The sequence below is a fragment of the Peromyscus maniculatus genome, chromosome 4 (genome assembly GCF_049852395.1).
Source record: "Peromyscus maniculatus bairdii isolate BWxNUB_F1_BW_parent chromosome 4, HU_Pman_BW_mat_3.1, whole genome shotgun sequence".
Taxonomy (NCBI): Eukaryota; Metazoa; Chordata; class Mammalia; order Rodentia; family Cricetidae; genus Peromyscus; species Peromyscus maniculatus.
The window spans coordinates 98,441,159-98,456,322 of NC_134855.1; the positions used below are offsets into that span (position 1 = coordinate 98,441,159).

The window sequence follows — 15,164 nt, forward strand, 5'->3', positions numbered from 1 at the left end:
TTTAACCATAGATCAAAAGAGATTCAAGCAAGTTTCTTATAATTATTTATACATAGTTAAATCATCTCTAGATAACATATTGAAGGATACAGGAGGGAAAAAGAAAAACCCAAGAATGTATTTAAGAAGATAGAGCCAGCCAGTGGCGGTGATGCACGTCTTTGAGGCCAGCCTGGTCTACAGAGCGAGCTCCAGGACAGCCAGGGCTACACAGAGAAGAAACCCTGTCTCTAAAAATTAAAAAAAAAAAGTAGTTGTAACACTATGCTGTTATGTATTAAGCAATAGTTGACCACTGTGTAGTCCTGTATTCGTGGGCCTGCACTGCTCCGATTGCAAAAGACAAAAGGAAAGTCAGCTTTGGAGAGCATGGGAATCACCCTAGGCTGGGCCCATTCCTGGCCAGGTTGTAGAGCTGAGTATTTTTAATCTCTAGAAAGTTCCATGTGCCTCAAGGCTACTGGTCCACAATACAAATATCCCAACTATAATCCAGAAGACTGCTTTTGGTCAGAAGGAAGTTCTGAGGCAAATCAGACACACACCCCACCCCCAAAAAAGGGTGCTGGTGTACAGAAAGGAGAATGACTCACTCCCTCACTAGTCCATCAGCTGCCTGTCTCTATCATCAGGGTTTTGAGCAAGTTTCTCTAAGTTTGCATCGTAAGGCTTGCTTCACGGCTGAGTCCTTCAGTTAGAACAGTTTTGGGGGCTTCAGGCTTTCCCACACAACATGAGAATTGGCCATTAGCCTACTGCTCACCTTTATCAGGGCCCATAGCTTTCTGAGGCAGGGCTGTGGTTCAACCACACCCTTATAATACTGACCTATAAGACTGTCTACTGGGCTTGGTAGAGTATTTCCCTAGGCTTGATAACCAGTACTGCCAGAACTGAGCAGTCTGAGTTTGTGGTTAACGTGTGAGGCAAGGCCCCCTGGGCCCAGTCCTAGACCTGGAAAAAACACTTTGATGCTCAGGCATTTTCAATGAGTTAAGGGGAGGAGGAGAGGCATATACACCAGTGGGTAAGTAGCACTGGGGTGTAGTTTAGAAAAGCTGACCTAACCTTCCTGAGGTCAGAGGCCTTTTTGATAGCAGCAGACTTTTCCTCTAAGATATGTTGCATGCAAATATTTTGCATGTGACTTCAAGAGTCATTTATCACTGAGCACCTTCTTTCTGATACTTCCATTAGAGCCTGAGTCTTACACCCAAAACAAGACCGTTTTTACAGGGATAAAGCACATTATCAAAATCACTGGTTCCAGGGGCTGTCATAGTGGCTCAGTGCCAAGCCTGATGACCTGAATTTAAGCCCTGGGATCCACAAAGGAAGAAGAACTGACTCCAGGTTGTCACCCTCTGACCTCCAGAATAGTGCCATAGCACTTACATGCAGACAGTCTAAGTGCAATAAAAATACATTTTAAAAATCACCTGCCCATTATTGAAATGAGGTCTTGACAACTATAACCCAGAAGACTGCTTTTGGTCAGAAGTTAGTTCTGAGGTAAATCAGACACCCCAGTGCCAACAATACAGATATCACCAAAGCTACCTGCCACGTGGGTCAGCCTAGGCAGCAGGGCGAGTAGATAGCAATAGTTCATAGCAGACTGTGCCTCTAAGACTGGGTCTCAGCATGAAAGAATGCAGACACCATGAAGAGACAAGCAGCCCACTCACTGCAACGCACACAGCCCCTTTCAGAAAGGGTTTTGATAAAAGCAGGGGGAAATAGCCACCAAGACCTTGTTAAAAGTTTTATTTATAAAAGACCCAAAACCCCTTCATTTTCTACACCGTTCTTGGTCTGACGACTAACTCCCTGCAAAGAGGTGAAGGTCCACATAAGACCAAGTTTCACAAAGGCGTGTCCTACCTTATTGGCTGTCCAAATTTGAGGGTGGGGAGGGTGACAGTCCAGCTTCTGTAGGTAAAAAAATGTAGACTTCCAAATCCATGTTTTGTTAACTTTCTCACAAGTTAAGTTCTTTGCCTATCAAGATTTCTCAGAACCACAGTTTTAAGAAATGCTGGGATAGCAGCAACTTGAGGCTTGAAATGCACTGACCAGCACACACGCATTTCATTTAGCATCCAAACGAGAAACGCCGGCCCTTCTGCTCCAAGATTGGAGTCTCTAGGCTTTTCCACTGTGACTCTGCATCAGGTTCTCCTTCCTCTAGACTTCAGGTGTCGAGGCCTGTGTCTGTGATGCTCTGCAGCAACACACTTCCTTCACTTAGGAGCAGCAAGCCCGATTACAGACATGGCCACTCTTGCCCCAGCAAGGTGTGCAGTGGGCTCTTGAGCCTCCTCCTGAGGCACAGGAGGCAGGTTCTGGTGTCATGCCCAAGAGGGCTGCTTCCCAGCCCTAGCTTTGGGCCAGCACTGTCCCGCGGTTTGGTTGCATAAGTTCACAAGCTCTCAGCTGGGGTTCTAGCAGATGGGGCTCAGCTAGGAACAAGCGAAATAGTGTAGATAATTCTTCTGAGAAGTCCTGAAGTAAGTAGAAAATTAAAAGAAAAGTAATTCTAGATGGTCTGCCCTTTCTAAGGTCAGTCCCAAACAAGCTTTCATTGACAGTGGAGAGCCTGACAACCCAGGTATTTCACCCAATGCCTTCTATGCAAAAAGAGATATAAACTTCCCAGACTAGCAACTAAGGTTTAAGTTCCAGCAGGTAAAGTGGACTCTGACAGGAAGCTGAGGCTTTACCATTTTTAAACATAAAGTATTAATCCTACATTATGGATACTGGTTTGCTCTGCATCACAAGAACATTTTAAACATAAGCTGAAATTCACTTTGAGTTTCAAATCCCCAACAGTCACTGTGCTGTCCTACTTTCCAATTGTCCTTCTTCCCCTTTGGTCTTCTGAGAGTCTCACAAAGTAGCCACACAGATCAAACTCAGTACTGAAAACATTTGGCAAAAATGCATGTAGCTGTCAGCTATGATGGGCCCACAACTGGAATCCCAGCACTCAGCATGCAGAAGGGATACAAATGTGGCTAGCCTGGGCTACATAGGCAATCTTTAGGACAAATGAGACATTTTTCTCTCTTCATATAAGACAAAGGGATTAAGACTTCTTACCTCTGGCCACTGGGCCTCATTAAGGCTGCCCAAGCAGGCTTCTATCTCCAGCTGTCCCATGAGATCCTTTTCTACCAGCTCCCGGAGTAAGAACAGTAGTAAGTCCCACTGCAAAACACCACAGATAAGGTCAAAAGTTCAAGACCACACAGTTTTAACAGTAGGTAGGGACTGAGGACTGAATAACAGTAAAAACATCTCAAAAGACAGAGCTGGGGCTAGAGAGATGGTTCACATGCTGTTAGGAGCACCTCCTACATCTGGGTGTGGTGGCGCACACCTTTAATCCCAGCACTCAGGAGACAGAGGCAGGCGGATCTCTGAGGCCAGCCTGGTCTATAGTGAGTTCCAGGACAGCCAGGACGACACAGAGAAACCCTATCTAGAAAAACACAAAACTGGGATGGGGCACTGGATAATGTTAAGAACATGACTTGCAGGGATGAAGAGATGGCCCAGTAAAGCGCCTGATGTGCGTTTGGACCCCTTTTGTGTGAGGGTCTATCTGTAACACGAGTGCTGGGGGAGCTAGAGACAGGAAAAGCCTGGAAGCTGAATAGCCAGCTAGATTAGCCAGTCAATAAGCTTCAGGTTCAGCAAGAGCAGTGCTCACTAACAAATACACATGCTAACCCCCCCCCCCCCCACACACACACACACAACATGAGTGGAGGGACTGGGCATGGTAGCTCACATCTGTAATCAGCACTTGGGAGGCAGAGGCAGGAAGAATGCTGCGGATTTAAGGTCAGCATGGACTACAGAGTGAGATTCTATTTGAAAATCCACACACATGGACCTAGAGAGAGGGCTCAGAGGTTAAGAGCACTTGTTGCTCGGCAAGTACAATTCTCAGTCCTGACAGGGTGGCTCATAGCCTCCTAGTTCCAGGGGATCCAACAGGTATGCACATGGTGCACATACATGCATGCTGGCAAAAACTTCATACACATAAAATATATCTAACCCCCCCCCCCATCCCAAAAGAAACCAAAAACTGCAGACAGAGGCCCTGAACCTGACTCACCTCCCTTGGCCGAGTATCTGCTAGAAGCCCCACGTTTCTTGGGCTGAGTAGAAGCTGTAGTGGAACTGGCCCCTGGAAGTCATCCTTCCATAAGGAAAGCAGCATGTGCAGAAGCCTTCGAGCCTGTCCTCGGTCTAGCCTGTGCTGTGTTGGGGGCCCTAAGATGGGGATCCGGTCTGCAACTACAGGAGGAGAAAGAAGGTAACTTTAAATGGAGGCAGAGGGGCATGCCCTGTGCTGCTAACCTTGCTTGTACCCCAACCTTGGGGCATGAGGGACTTGATGGAAAAGGAACCATACCCAGGAGGGACGCTAACTCCACAGAGCACTTGGCCAGATGCTGCTCAGCAGTTGGGCACAGGAACTACGGGGGAAAGGGAGACATGAACATCGTTCTTACTGGTCAGAGGACTGGCCCTGAGGCAGTGCGGCTCATGCCACATCTCACCTGACGGCACTGCAGTGACTGGCTCAGCTGGCTTAGCAGCTCTTCCAGACGCTCCGGGGAAACGCCCTCCTCAGGGTCCCGAGGCCCCGCAGCCAGGGAGAGCACATCCTGTAGAGAGCAGTGTTGAGACCTCATGCCAGGCTGACAGAAACTTGGTTTGGGATGGGAACCAGCCAGTGGAGAGAGGCAGAAGGAAAATAGAGCCCAAGGGAGTGAAGCAGTTGAGCCAAGGTGTTCTTAGGGCTGAGGCTCAGGCGGTAGAGCACAGCTAGGATGAGCACTTGTGTGGACAACCCAGAGGGAAGGAGATGGGGCGACAAGCTTACAGACTGTGAGCTGCCAGAGAGCTCCAAAGACCTCACTTGAGACAAAACTACCTAACCAGTTCCCAGAGGGCATCTTAAAACACTTAGGAAAACTGTCCTCTCTACGGTATGAACATAGTCTCATGGTCCTCTGTTCATCTTCTCAGACATCTCAATATAAATCCTCTGCATTTTGAGAAGTGGTATCTAGCTTGATACTTTTCTCTCTCCTTCCTAAAGTCCCCACCTATGGGCATTGCTTTCTGGTCTCTAGTCTGCATCTTTTTTCCCAGACCACTACTTTTGTTTGGAGCAGGGCCAGACCTTGGGAGTTACAAGGCCTAAATATTGCTCCAACTATTCATCTCTGCTTTGGCAGCACAAAGGCAGCCACATGTTTTATAAACAAACGGATGTGGTTGCATCCAATAAAACTTTATTTACAAAAACATGTCATTTTGGACCATGGTTGTTTGCAGACTCTTGCGCTACAGAGTCAACCCCCACCCCCATACCAAGGGATAATCTGTAGGGCTTACACTATCTACTTGTTTTATAAATTTTTAAGCCAGTCTCGTTTAAGTTGCCCAGATTGGCCTTAGTTCTGTGATCCTCCTGCCCCAGCCTCCAGAATAGCTGGGAACCACCAGGCTCAGATTTTTTTAAAATCTTATTAGAATGGATAGTTTATGCTTAGTGACTAGCACTGTCCCCTACATGGAAAAATAGTACAAAAACCATATCTAGACATTGGAATGCCCCTCAGAACCGTCTCTACTATACTTTATAGCCATTCACCACATATAGAAGATGCATTTAGCTAAAAAAACAAAACAAAACAAAAAACAAAAACAGCTTTGTAGCTCTGGCCTGTTGTTGTGACATACATCTTTAATCCCAGTACTGGGGGGATAGACACAGGTGGACTCTACGTCCGAGGTTAACCTGGTTTACACAGTGAGTTCTAGGCCAGCCAGAGCTACACAGTAAGACCCTGTCTAAAAAACAACCCTTTAGGTCTAACTTTCTGTGTGGTTCTAGAACAAAAGTCTTAGGCAAACCCTTTAATTCAGCTTTGTTCTACAGAACCCCATTCAGTAAGGAAGGAAGTAACCGAAGGCAGCCCGACAACACACAAAGCTTCTATACAAATCCTGAAGGCAATGTGAGGAGACAGACAAGCAGCAGGGAGGGGGAGTGGGAAAGCCAAAGGAGTAGGGAGCTGTGTACTTTTATCTCGGAGATGAGGTGGGAGGGGAGGGGAGCATGGTGCTCACAGGCTCGGGAGCAGCCCCTCCGCTCCACCCGGGCAGTTGGCTCAGGACCCTGGGCTCGTAGCATGCGAGTCACGGCTGCTTTCACCTCCCTTCTAATCAGCGCTGCCAGGCAGAGGGAGAACAAGAATGGAGTCACTCGAGAGTGTCCCCCTGCACGGGCCTGCCACGACAACCCACAGCTTTCACTGGTTCTAACTGCTTCATCTAATCTCCCACAAACTGCTTAATACCCTGCCTGTCCCTTTAAAAGCCTGGCTCAGGCTCCTTTCCCAGACCTCACCTGTAATGTTGGCTGACAACCAGGAGCAGGCTTTCTCTGTCGCAAGCCCCACGGCAATGCTCTCTGCACTGCTTAGAACCTGTGGCAGGCACAGAAGGACGGCTGAGGCAGGGGCTTGGGAAGGTGGGCAGTACAGCATTGGACCCACCCCACCCGACAGCAGCCTCACACAGGTGCATGTGTACACATCTGTGCACATGCATGCATGCCTACTGGCCTGCTAGCTGCAGGCTTCCTTCCTACGTACAGCAGCTGGAGTTTCTTCTGGCAGCAGTGCTCGCACAGCAGCGGGGCTCTTCTTTTGGCAAAACCTGGAGAAGGACAGGAGGTGGTCAATGAAAGTCTAGATATCCTAGACCGACTCACAAAGTAAATGCCCAAGTGCAGCAGAACTATGACCTGGAAACTCTACCTCAGAAGGAAGTGCTGTCCATTCTCCTGCCCCACCAGATGCTGGAGGAAGGAGAAACCCACCCATTAGCCCTATATTACATACACTCTTCCAATTCAGTATCTGGACTTTGTGCCCAAAGACATAATCCTTCAGAAAGGGGGACCAGAGCACAGAGGAGGAGGAAGGAAAGAAATGAACAAGAGGGATGGGAAAGGACGAGGAAAACATCTAAAGGAAGCTGGGTGTGGGGGCGCATGCCTATAATCTCAGCACTCGGGACTCTGGGGTCAGGGCAGCCTAGACCACAGTGAGACCCTGTCTCAAGAAAGAAAACACTAACAGAAGTCAAGAGGAGGCCTCGGGGGATGGAGAGGGTCATAGAGATCGACAGTTCTTACTCCCGCCCCTGGGTCAATGCTTGGGCCCCATGAGGGCACAGTTGAGAACACAGGAGCTCCAACAGCTGGGCTGGGTCTCCCCCTGGCCGTCCCTTCGTCACCAGCTGCTCCTGAAGAAGGGACTCGGCTTGATTCACCAGATCTGCCACCAGCGTCGCCCTTTATCAGGGAGGAACAAGGTTTGGGGGGCAGTTAGCTGGGTTAAGAGGAAGGGCTGCGAACAGGGACATTTGGTCAGAATGTCAGCCTCCCTGCTCCCCCAGGTGATCTTGCTCAGTTTGACAACTAGGTGCTAAGAACTGAAGGAAGAAAAGGATAAGGGACTGAGACTAGGACTCGCATCCCCTCTTACTTGATGTGTTTGACACAGTTTGATCCAATTCTTTCTGCCACAAATTCTACAGTCCTCCGCAGGGAGGGCGGCTGGTTGTGGAAAAAGGCCTGGGCGAGCTGAGCCTGGCAGGAGGTGGAGGCAGGAGTAGCAGGCCATGAGGACTTCCTTCTGCATCTCCCCCCAACTGTCCCCCCCAATTTCCCCTTAACCCTTTGTTTGCCCTTACCTGCAACCCCTGGCTGGTCTTGGGAGGCAGGCTTCCCAGGCTGGTGGTAGTGGTGGTGGGAGTGATTTTCCTCACAAAGCCCCCACTCCGCCCACTGCTGCCCGAAACCCAAGAAGCAAGCAGTTTCCGGAGCTCTCCTGTAGAGGAGTCCAAGATCTTAATGCCAAAGTGACCCGACCCCACCCTGCCCCCAACCATCATGGCCTTTGTGGAGCAAAGAGGATGAAGAACCCAGAGAGCCTAAGGACCGAACAATATGCTGAGGAGTCAGATCTCCTTGTACCCATGGAAGGACAGGCCATGGACCATAGGGGGAAACAGGGATGCTCACCAATGTAGGGGCAGCAGGTATACAGCAACTGCTGGTCCACAACAGGCACACTGTCCTGGGGAAGAACAGGCTGCGGTTGGAAGGGGAAGGCAGCCAGTCTCCCTTTCCTCACAAATGCACAGAAATGAGAGTCAAGCAGGAGACTCATCTGAAGTCTTTCCTAGCTTGTTTCCTGTTGGACCTTTATTTATTAAATAATTCTTGGAATTTACATGGCCCTGGCTTGATCCCAATACTCACCAAACCATGCTCTGATGTAGCTGTATCCACCTCAAAGGCATCCACCTGATCATCATCGAGAAAGAATAAATCCTCAGGAACTGTAGGTATCTGGTAAGAGAGGAAGCAGTTAGAGCTCCATTGCCACTTTAAGATTTGCCATACTTTCTAATCTGTTGGGGCCCTGGGTCAAGCAAGTTGTCTTCTGAAGCCATAGCAATACCCATCCCTCTCAGAACCTTCCTCTTCTGTCCCCTACCTTGCTCAGACTCTAAAGCTCTCTCTCCTGTCTCTGCCACAGCAGCCACCCACTACCCTACCTAGCCCATTGCCTACCTGGAAAAGCCAGCCTAGGACAGCAAGCAGCAGCAGCTTGTTCAGGAAGCACATCTCCCCTTCATTCTCCTTTGATAAGACCAAACTCCTAAAATGTCAACAACGCATGTAAACAGTCTTGTGCTAAGCTATCACTGGGAAGGAGTTCTCAAAAGCAGACCTAAACCACACCACTACTGGGAAGACAAATAGGATCTCAGTGAGACTTGTACCTCACATCCTTCTGTGCGAGGCCATAAGATAAAGGCACAGAAAACAATTGTCACTGTTCTACCTCTCCTGAGGCTGTTAGGGCTATGGAACCCAAAAGATGTGTAGATCTCTAGGCCCTCTTTATAAATATCAGGGCTATGCAAATAAGTCTTGTTCTACTTACCGATGTAAGTGCAGCAGGAGAGTAAAGACACTCCGGTAGTAGTCCAGCAAGGGGACAATGTGGTCAGCAAAGGAGAGGAACTCCACCAGCCAGGGCACGGTGAGGACTGCCCGGCGGGCCCACAACCCCTGCTGCAGCAGAGCCCGTATGTCTAGGACGGGAGGGACCTGAGAAAGCCAGGACTCTGTCAATGAGCAGGCCCTGGAAAGGGGCTGGCTGACACCCTCTAACCTGCCAGGTTTTTAGAATAGCCAAGGAAACCAGTCAGCCTCCACACTTTGCTAGTCTACCCAGGTCCTCCTTACCCAGATCTCCCATGCACTCACCTGGCTCCTGAGGGCCAGAATAGAGTCCTGAAGCTCACGGGTTGGGGGTGGTTCAGGTCCTCGGTATGGCAGGAAAGCCACAAAGCCCAGAAATTTAGCCAAAAGTCTAAGACTGAGAAGCACTACAGCAAACTGCCTCCGTTCACCCTGCATAAGGAATCAAGTGAAACAATGTCCTTTGCATAAGTCTTCTAGAACAATTTAAAATCTGTTAAGTTTTCCTTGACCCCATTATCTCCCTTATTCTATTTTCTAACCTGCCAATCCACATCTGACTCCCCATCTTCATCACCAGGCTCATGCTGAGGCAGGGGAAGGCCATTGAGTTCCCGAATCTTCAAGCTCAAACTATCCATAAGATGCTGATTAAAATGGAAGCTTGGGTGGAGAAGAGTAGAACAAAATTACAAAAGCCCTGGAATAGGCACAGAAGAACCAGAGTGTAGACGAGGAATCCCAGGAAAGGAATGAGCACTAGGGAGGCTACAGGACAATGACTTTACCTATGTGGGTGCAAGAAGGGCAAGATAGGAGCCAGGAAATACACATGGGAGAACCCAGAAATCACTTCCAGACATGTTCAGCCTGAGGCTTAGGCAAAGGAGAATGTTTTGCCTTCTGAGGAAACCAAACCTTTCCTGGCCTGTCTCTCCCACTATGAGACACAGGAGACCCTTACCTGCTGGCACTCATGATAAAATCCCTGAAGAAGCCTTGACAGCCTGGGAAGGTGGGGGGCGGGCAGGGTCCCCCACTGCTCTGAGGGGCTATAAGCCGTTCTTGGAGCTGCCGCAACCGTCCCAACTTGTCAGCTCCTAGCATATTCAACACATCTGGAGCTTCACCCAAGACGGATCCCCCAGCACTGCCAGGGCTCTGACACATCTGAGATGCAAAGGGCGGAGGAGGGATGAAAAAGTCCATCAGAGTAAGGAGAAAGTGGGCGTGGGATATAGCTCAGTGGAAAACACTTGCCTAGCATGAGAGAGACCCTGGGTTTGAAGGAAAGGAATGAGCACTATGGAGGGTTTATCTTCTTAACTGAATGGTGGAGACTCAAACTACAAAGCAAGTATTTGCCTCAGGTCACTAGAACTCGGATTTGAAAGGATCCTGACTACTAAGCTCTCTTTGTAGGAGTCAAGAAAGGGACTTGGGTGAGAGGCGAGGTAAGGGCATGAGGTCCAGGGCAGTTCACAGAAGTCAGAGAACACTTGTCCACCAAGTTTGAACTACAAGAGTAGAAATCCTTTTAAATTTGCAGCCAGAATCAACTAGGTTGTCTAGCTGGTCCAGAGTGCCAGCCTTGATTTAGCTGCCCCATACCTTTTGGCTCCCGCTGCAGCTATTACCTGGAGAAGCTGTTTTTGGAAAAGCCGGACAAAGTGGCTGTGGCTGCAGGCTGCTGAAAGCTGACCCATCATGGCTCTGAGGAGTAAGAGGCAGATACACAGTGGATGGGAAGGAGATAGATGACGTACTCCAGCTGTTTACTGAAGTCTTGAATAGCCCTTTGCCAGGAAGCCCACACAGGAGAAAGTAAGACATGTTCCCTTCGCCACCAAGATTCCTCCAGGCTAGACAGATTTAACCCACCAAGAAATACCCTCTCAGATCTTCAGGCCATGCTCAGTGCCAGTGAACATTGTGATCAACATGAGAGGGAGATAAGGAGAGAGGGTACTTAGTCAACAGCCTAGTCATCTACCTGTGCAGTCTAGATCTATGAGCTTTGTCCTTTCTCAAGCACGTGCCATTACAGAACAAGTACAGAGCATTCCTGGGCATGAGAAGCTAGAGAGAGAAATCCTTTTTGATCTAGGTAGAGTTACCAATAACTAGAGACTGAGGAAGACAGAGGACTGGAAGGAGGGCAGACCTTCCCAACAAGCACCCTAAATATCATTGGGCTGCTGTTCATTGTCAGAGCAAGGAGACAAACTGAGCAAGGGCAGAACACCTACCTGATCCTGCTACCCAAGCCCTTCTCAAAATCCCAGCTGGGCTCCTCATGGTGATCTTCCCACTCTCGAAGTACCTCATAGAACACATCCCTAAAAGATATGCAAGCTTGATCAGCTGAATCCCAGTTGCCTTTCACCCACTTCCCATTGCACTTTCCCTTGCTTGGAAGGTTTACGATAGGCCTACCCACAGCCCATCCTTAACCTCCATAGTTCTCTACATGATGGTATGTTACAGACCCAGCTGCAGCACATCACAGGCATCTGTGGACAGGGAAAGTTGACCCTAAGATGGTTGGCTAAGCTCAGGGATTCAGGTCTGTGGACATGAAACAGAATGAAGCCAACAGGCTTTATGATGACTGTCAGCCAAGGCCTGACAGTCCTAACCCACCACTTTTCGTGCCTAAGTCCTAATTCTATGACAGAAACATGGCTGTCTATTCCCTCCTCAATAAGTCCCCTTTCTTTTCACCTCTGTTTTTTAAAAGTATGAAAGGCTCGATCACTGGAGAAGTTGGCACGATTGTCAGTTTCTGGCTGAAAGGAGACAGCTTGAGCAGAGGGTGGTATCACCAGAGAGACCTAAAATATGGCAACAACATTAGGAAATAAGAATCCTATTATAAGACTTTACTCCTGCTAGGCATTAATGGCCCACGCCTTTAATCCCAGCACTCAGGAGGCAGAGGCAGGAGGATCTCTGTGAGTTCAAGGCCAGCCTGGGCTATAGAGTGAGATCCAGGAAAGGCACCAAAGCTACACAGAGAAACCCTGTCTCGAAAAAACAGAAAAACAAACAAACAAAAAAACTTTACTCCTTATTCTTGTCCAGAGTCAGCCCAACTGACAGCACCATGAAGATGGTCTGAATTTACAAAATGTCTAGGCTACTAGGTACCAAGTGGGGGTGACTACCTTGGCAACACTGCCTTCATAAGCAGCTCGAAGGCGGCCCTGTAGAGCTGGGGAGAAGCACAGCAGCCGCTCATTCTCAGCCAGCAGCTTCAAGGTCCCTTTGTCCAGGTAGGACAGAACCCTGCAAAGACAGGAGCATGTATGACGGACTGGAACCCAGGCTGCACGCACAAAGCACATCCCAAGCACAAGGCAGTGGGTGTTTAAGCCTAAGTATGTACGGCAAGGTGACAGACTAAGGATTAAGATGAGGAAGGTAAAGGGTGAAGAATGAGACCTCATGGAGCCGAGATCAAAACAGCAAGCTAGGAACATTAGCCATAAACATAAAAGTCAGCCGCCACGTCTAATTATTATTACTAGTATTTGTGGTATACAGGGCTCTCCACATGGCTGGCAAGCGCTCCACTGATCTATACTCTTAGGCCCTGTTGTATTTAGTATTTGGGACTACATCTCACTAAGTTTCTACAGCCTGAGCAGGTCTTTAAACTTGTAGTCCTTGCTTGGCACCAGACCCAGCTATTTAATTGGTTTAGGGGAGAAACTCATAGCCTTGACACAAAATTAATGCTGGAAGTGCCTTCAGTCCCAGCACTTGAGAGGCAGAGGCTGGCAAATCTATGCAGGTTCAAGGCCAGCTTGGTCTACATAGGGAGTACAAGGCCAGCCAAGGGCTACGTAGTAAGACCCTTGTCTCAGAAGAAATCAACCAACCAACCAATAAGGTGAAAAAGGTCTAGGGACACTGTATCTGTGTTAAGCACAATCATGCATCCCAAATGGCTGGAAGCAGACAGATAATGAGACTAAGCATGATGCCTCGGAAAGGAAAACTCACTGGAACTGATGCTCTAAAACCTGCACTGCAAAGAAGACACAATCATGGATGCTCTGAAACAGGGGAGTTTCCAGCGGATCTAGGACAGTAACAAATGGTTAGTTAAGAACCATCCCACCTGCAAACGTCATTTCTTAAAATGAGACTTGCTTACTAACCTAGGGCACCCTGATTTGATTCAAGGTCACTAGCCTTGGTGGCCACCATTCTCCGGGCAGTCAGGAGCTGAAGGACGAAGAAGAGCTCCAAAAAGAGGTTTGGTACCAGGTTCTCTGGATATTAAAAAACAAAAACAAAAACATAACCTTGGGCACCACCGACAACCAAGGCTCTACGTGCCTCATCCCGTCTCTCACCCTGTGGCTGGCCAGCATATCCACTGCGGCTCCCTTTGCTCTCACTCACCAGCAATGCACGAAGAGTAGATAAGGGCTACCAGCTCCAGGCGCTGTCGAGAAGACACTCGGGCTGGGTCAGCAGGTTCTGCTGTGAGACTTCCTGTCCGACTGGGGACAGGAGACCCCGATTCTGGGATGGGACAGGCTGGGGTAGGTGACTGCTGCAGCTGCTTGGAGCTATGCGAACAGAGATATGTCATGATTACTCAGCCTGGCTTTCCTGTGACATTCACACTCAGGTTCTGCCAAGAAGACATCAAGAGCCCAGGAAGCAAACCCAGAGTCCCCACGGGAGAAATCAAGTTCAGGAAAAATCCCTGCAAGTCCCGCACAAGGAGGAAGCTGACATCCCAGGTGGCGGCAAAGCCATACCGCGCCTTCCTGAGCATCTCCCGCTCCTCTTGCAGACTTCTGCACCCTGGGGGAAGGCCAAGGCCCCAAGGGCTAGTGTCCAGGGCTGAGGGTTGGGAACTGGGGACACAGCTGATTGGGGGTGAGGTGAAGCAGGTCTTGGGCTTGGAAAGCGATCGCTCTTCGCTCACCGGAGTTGGGTTGATCCTTCGAGAAGGCTTCGTCCTGCTGAGGGTAGTCACAGGTTTTTCTCAAATTTCTATCTTCAAGCATCACTCCAAACCACAACAGCTGGGCCCCTTTCAACCCCCCACCCGGCGCCCCTCCCACTGTGGTGTCCTCACCACCAGCCTTCTAACCACCGCGCGCCCCGCTGTGGGGCGCAGAGCCCTGCTTTAGCGAACGTCTTCCCCTAGGGCAATTCTCACCCTGCAGGGCCGGGAGGAACGGTGCCTACGGGAGGGAACTCCTCCAAGTTGCTGAGGTTTGGCGGATCCGAGAGCGAGAGTCTGGGGCTGCCGGGGCTGCCTGAGCCCCTAGGCTTCCGGCCTCCGGCCCAGGGCGGGCTCTCTCCACTGGTCCCCTCCTCCGGGCCCCCGGGGCCGCGACCTCCTCCTCGTTCGCGGGACGGCCCCGGCCCCGGCCCCGGGCCCCGCCTGCGGCCCGCACGGCGGGCCAGAGGTGCCTCCGCAGCGGCGCTGAGGGGCTCGGCCGCAGGGAAAAGCTGGCTGCGCGCCCCACGGCCACCCCGTGCCGGGGCCCCGGGCCTCGCTGGCAAGGCGGCCGAGGCGCCGGGGGTCTTGGCGGGGGTGGAGGGGCCCTGCGGGAGGACGCGGTTGCTCTGCTCCCTCAGGAAGTTCAGCAGGAACGGCACGAATTCCTTCCGCAGAGGCTGGAGTGCGCTCAGAGCGGCCACCTCCGAGCTATCCTGAGGAAGAAGCAGAGGTCGCGAGGCGAGCGGGTCAGCTGACAGCCCCGACCGCCCGCCCGCCAGCGACTGAGGCCGCAGGGTGGGCGGCCCGGCGGGGGCGCCCGGAGAAGCGCCCTCGGCGCGGGCCGTCAGCCAGGGCAGGCTGGGAGAGGGGACGACGGAGGCGTCAGCCCCCGCGGGAAGCACATTCCAGGCGGGCCTGAGGGCGTGTCGGCACTGTTACCTCCGAACTCGGGGTGCTGCGCGCGATCCACCGCACGGCGGCTGCAACCGGCACCTCTTCGCGCAGCAGCGACTCCAAAACGGCCGCCATCCCGGTCCTGGCGCTCGGAGGCTAGTGCGCAGGCGCAGGCGCGCCACGGGCGGCCGGGAGGGGCGG

General features: G+C 50.7%; 1 protein-coding gene across 11 annotated transcripts; it reads right to left on the reverse strand.

The window, feature by feature from the left end:
• Window positions 1-1,750: 1,750 nt before the first annotated feature.
• Cdan1 (codanin 1) lies at window positions 1,751-15,141 on the reverse strand. Of its 11 annotated transcripts, none has more exons than XR_013050691.1 (29): window positions 15,009-15,141; window positions 14,283-14,782; window positions 13,876-14,082; window positions 13,511-13,680; window positions 13,264-13,377; window positions 13,106-13,184; window positions 12,265-12,385; window positions 11,822-11,931; window positions 11,552-11,665; window positions 11,347-11,436; window positions 10,735-10,810; window positions 10,062-10,267; window positions 9,640-9,760; window positions 9,383-9,529; window positions 9,057-9,223; window positions 8,681-8,768; window positions 8,366-8,455; window positions 8,126-8,180; window positions 7,795-7,931; window positions 7,587-7,690; window positions 7,235-7,393; window positions 6,690-6,753; window positions 6,443-6,521; window positions 6,163-6,264; window positions 4,581-4,688; window positions 4,433-4,496; window positions 4,133-4,314; window positions 3,106-3,213; window positions 1,751-2,505 (listed from the first exon to the last, which is right to left on the reverse strand). XR_013050691.1 is itself a non-coding variant. In XM_076570466.1 (29 exons), the coding sequence occupies exons 1-29, from the start codon at window positions 15,096-15,098 to the stop codon at window positions 2,380-2,382; spliced, it is 3,822 nt and encodes a 1,273-aa protein (XP_076426581.1). In that variant the 5' UTR covers window positions 15,099-15,141; the 3' UTR covers window positions 1,751-2,379. The 11 variants fall into 11 exon arrangements, 5 of the variants coding, with proteins under 5 accessions (XP_076426581.1, XP_076426580.1, XP_042131962.2 ...); XR_013050694.1 differs by having other exon boundaries at window positions 6,660-6,753; XR_013050693.1 differs by having other exon boundaries at window positions 6,116-6,264; window positions 6,660-6,753.
• Between the last annotated feature and the right edge of the window lie 23 nt (window positions 15,142-15,164).

Bases quoted from the DNA above. Each gene is read 5' to 3' on its own strand.
- Cdan1 (XM_076570465.1), bottom strand. From the start codon at position 15,098: ATGGCGGCCGTTTTGGAGTCGCTGCTGCGCGAAGAGGTGCCGGTTGCA. The intron at 9,761-10,061 runs GTAAGGGTCTCC...TCTCCACCCAAG, and splicing joins TTTATCATGAGTGCCAGCAG to CTTCCATTTTAATCAGCATC. The intron at 3,214-4,132 runs GTGAGTCAGGTT...GGTGTTTTGCAG, and splicing joins CAGATACTCGGCCAAGGGAG to TGGGACTTACTACTGTTCTT.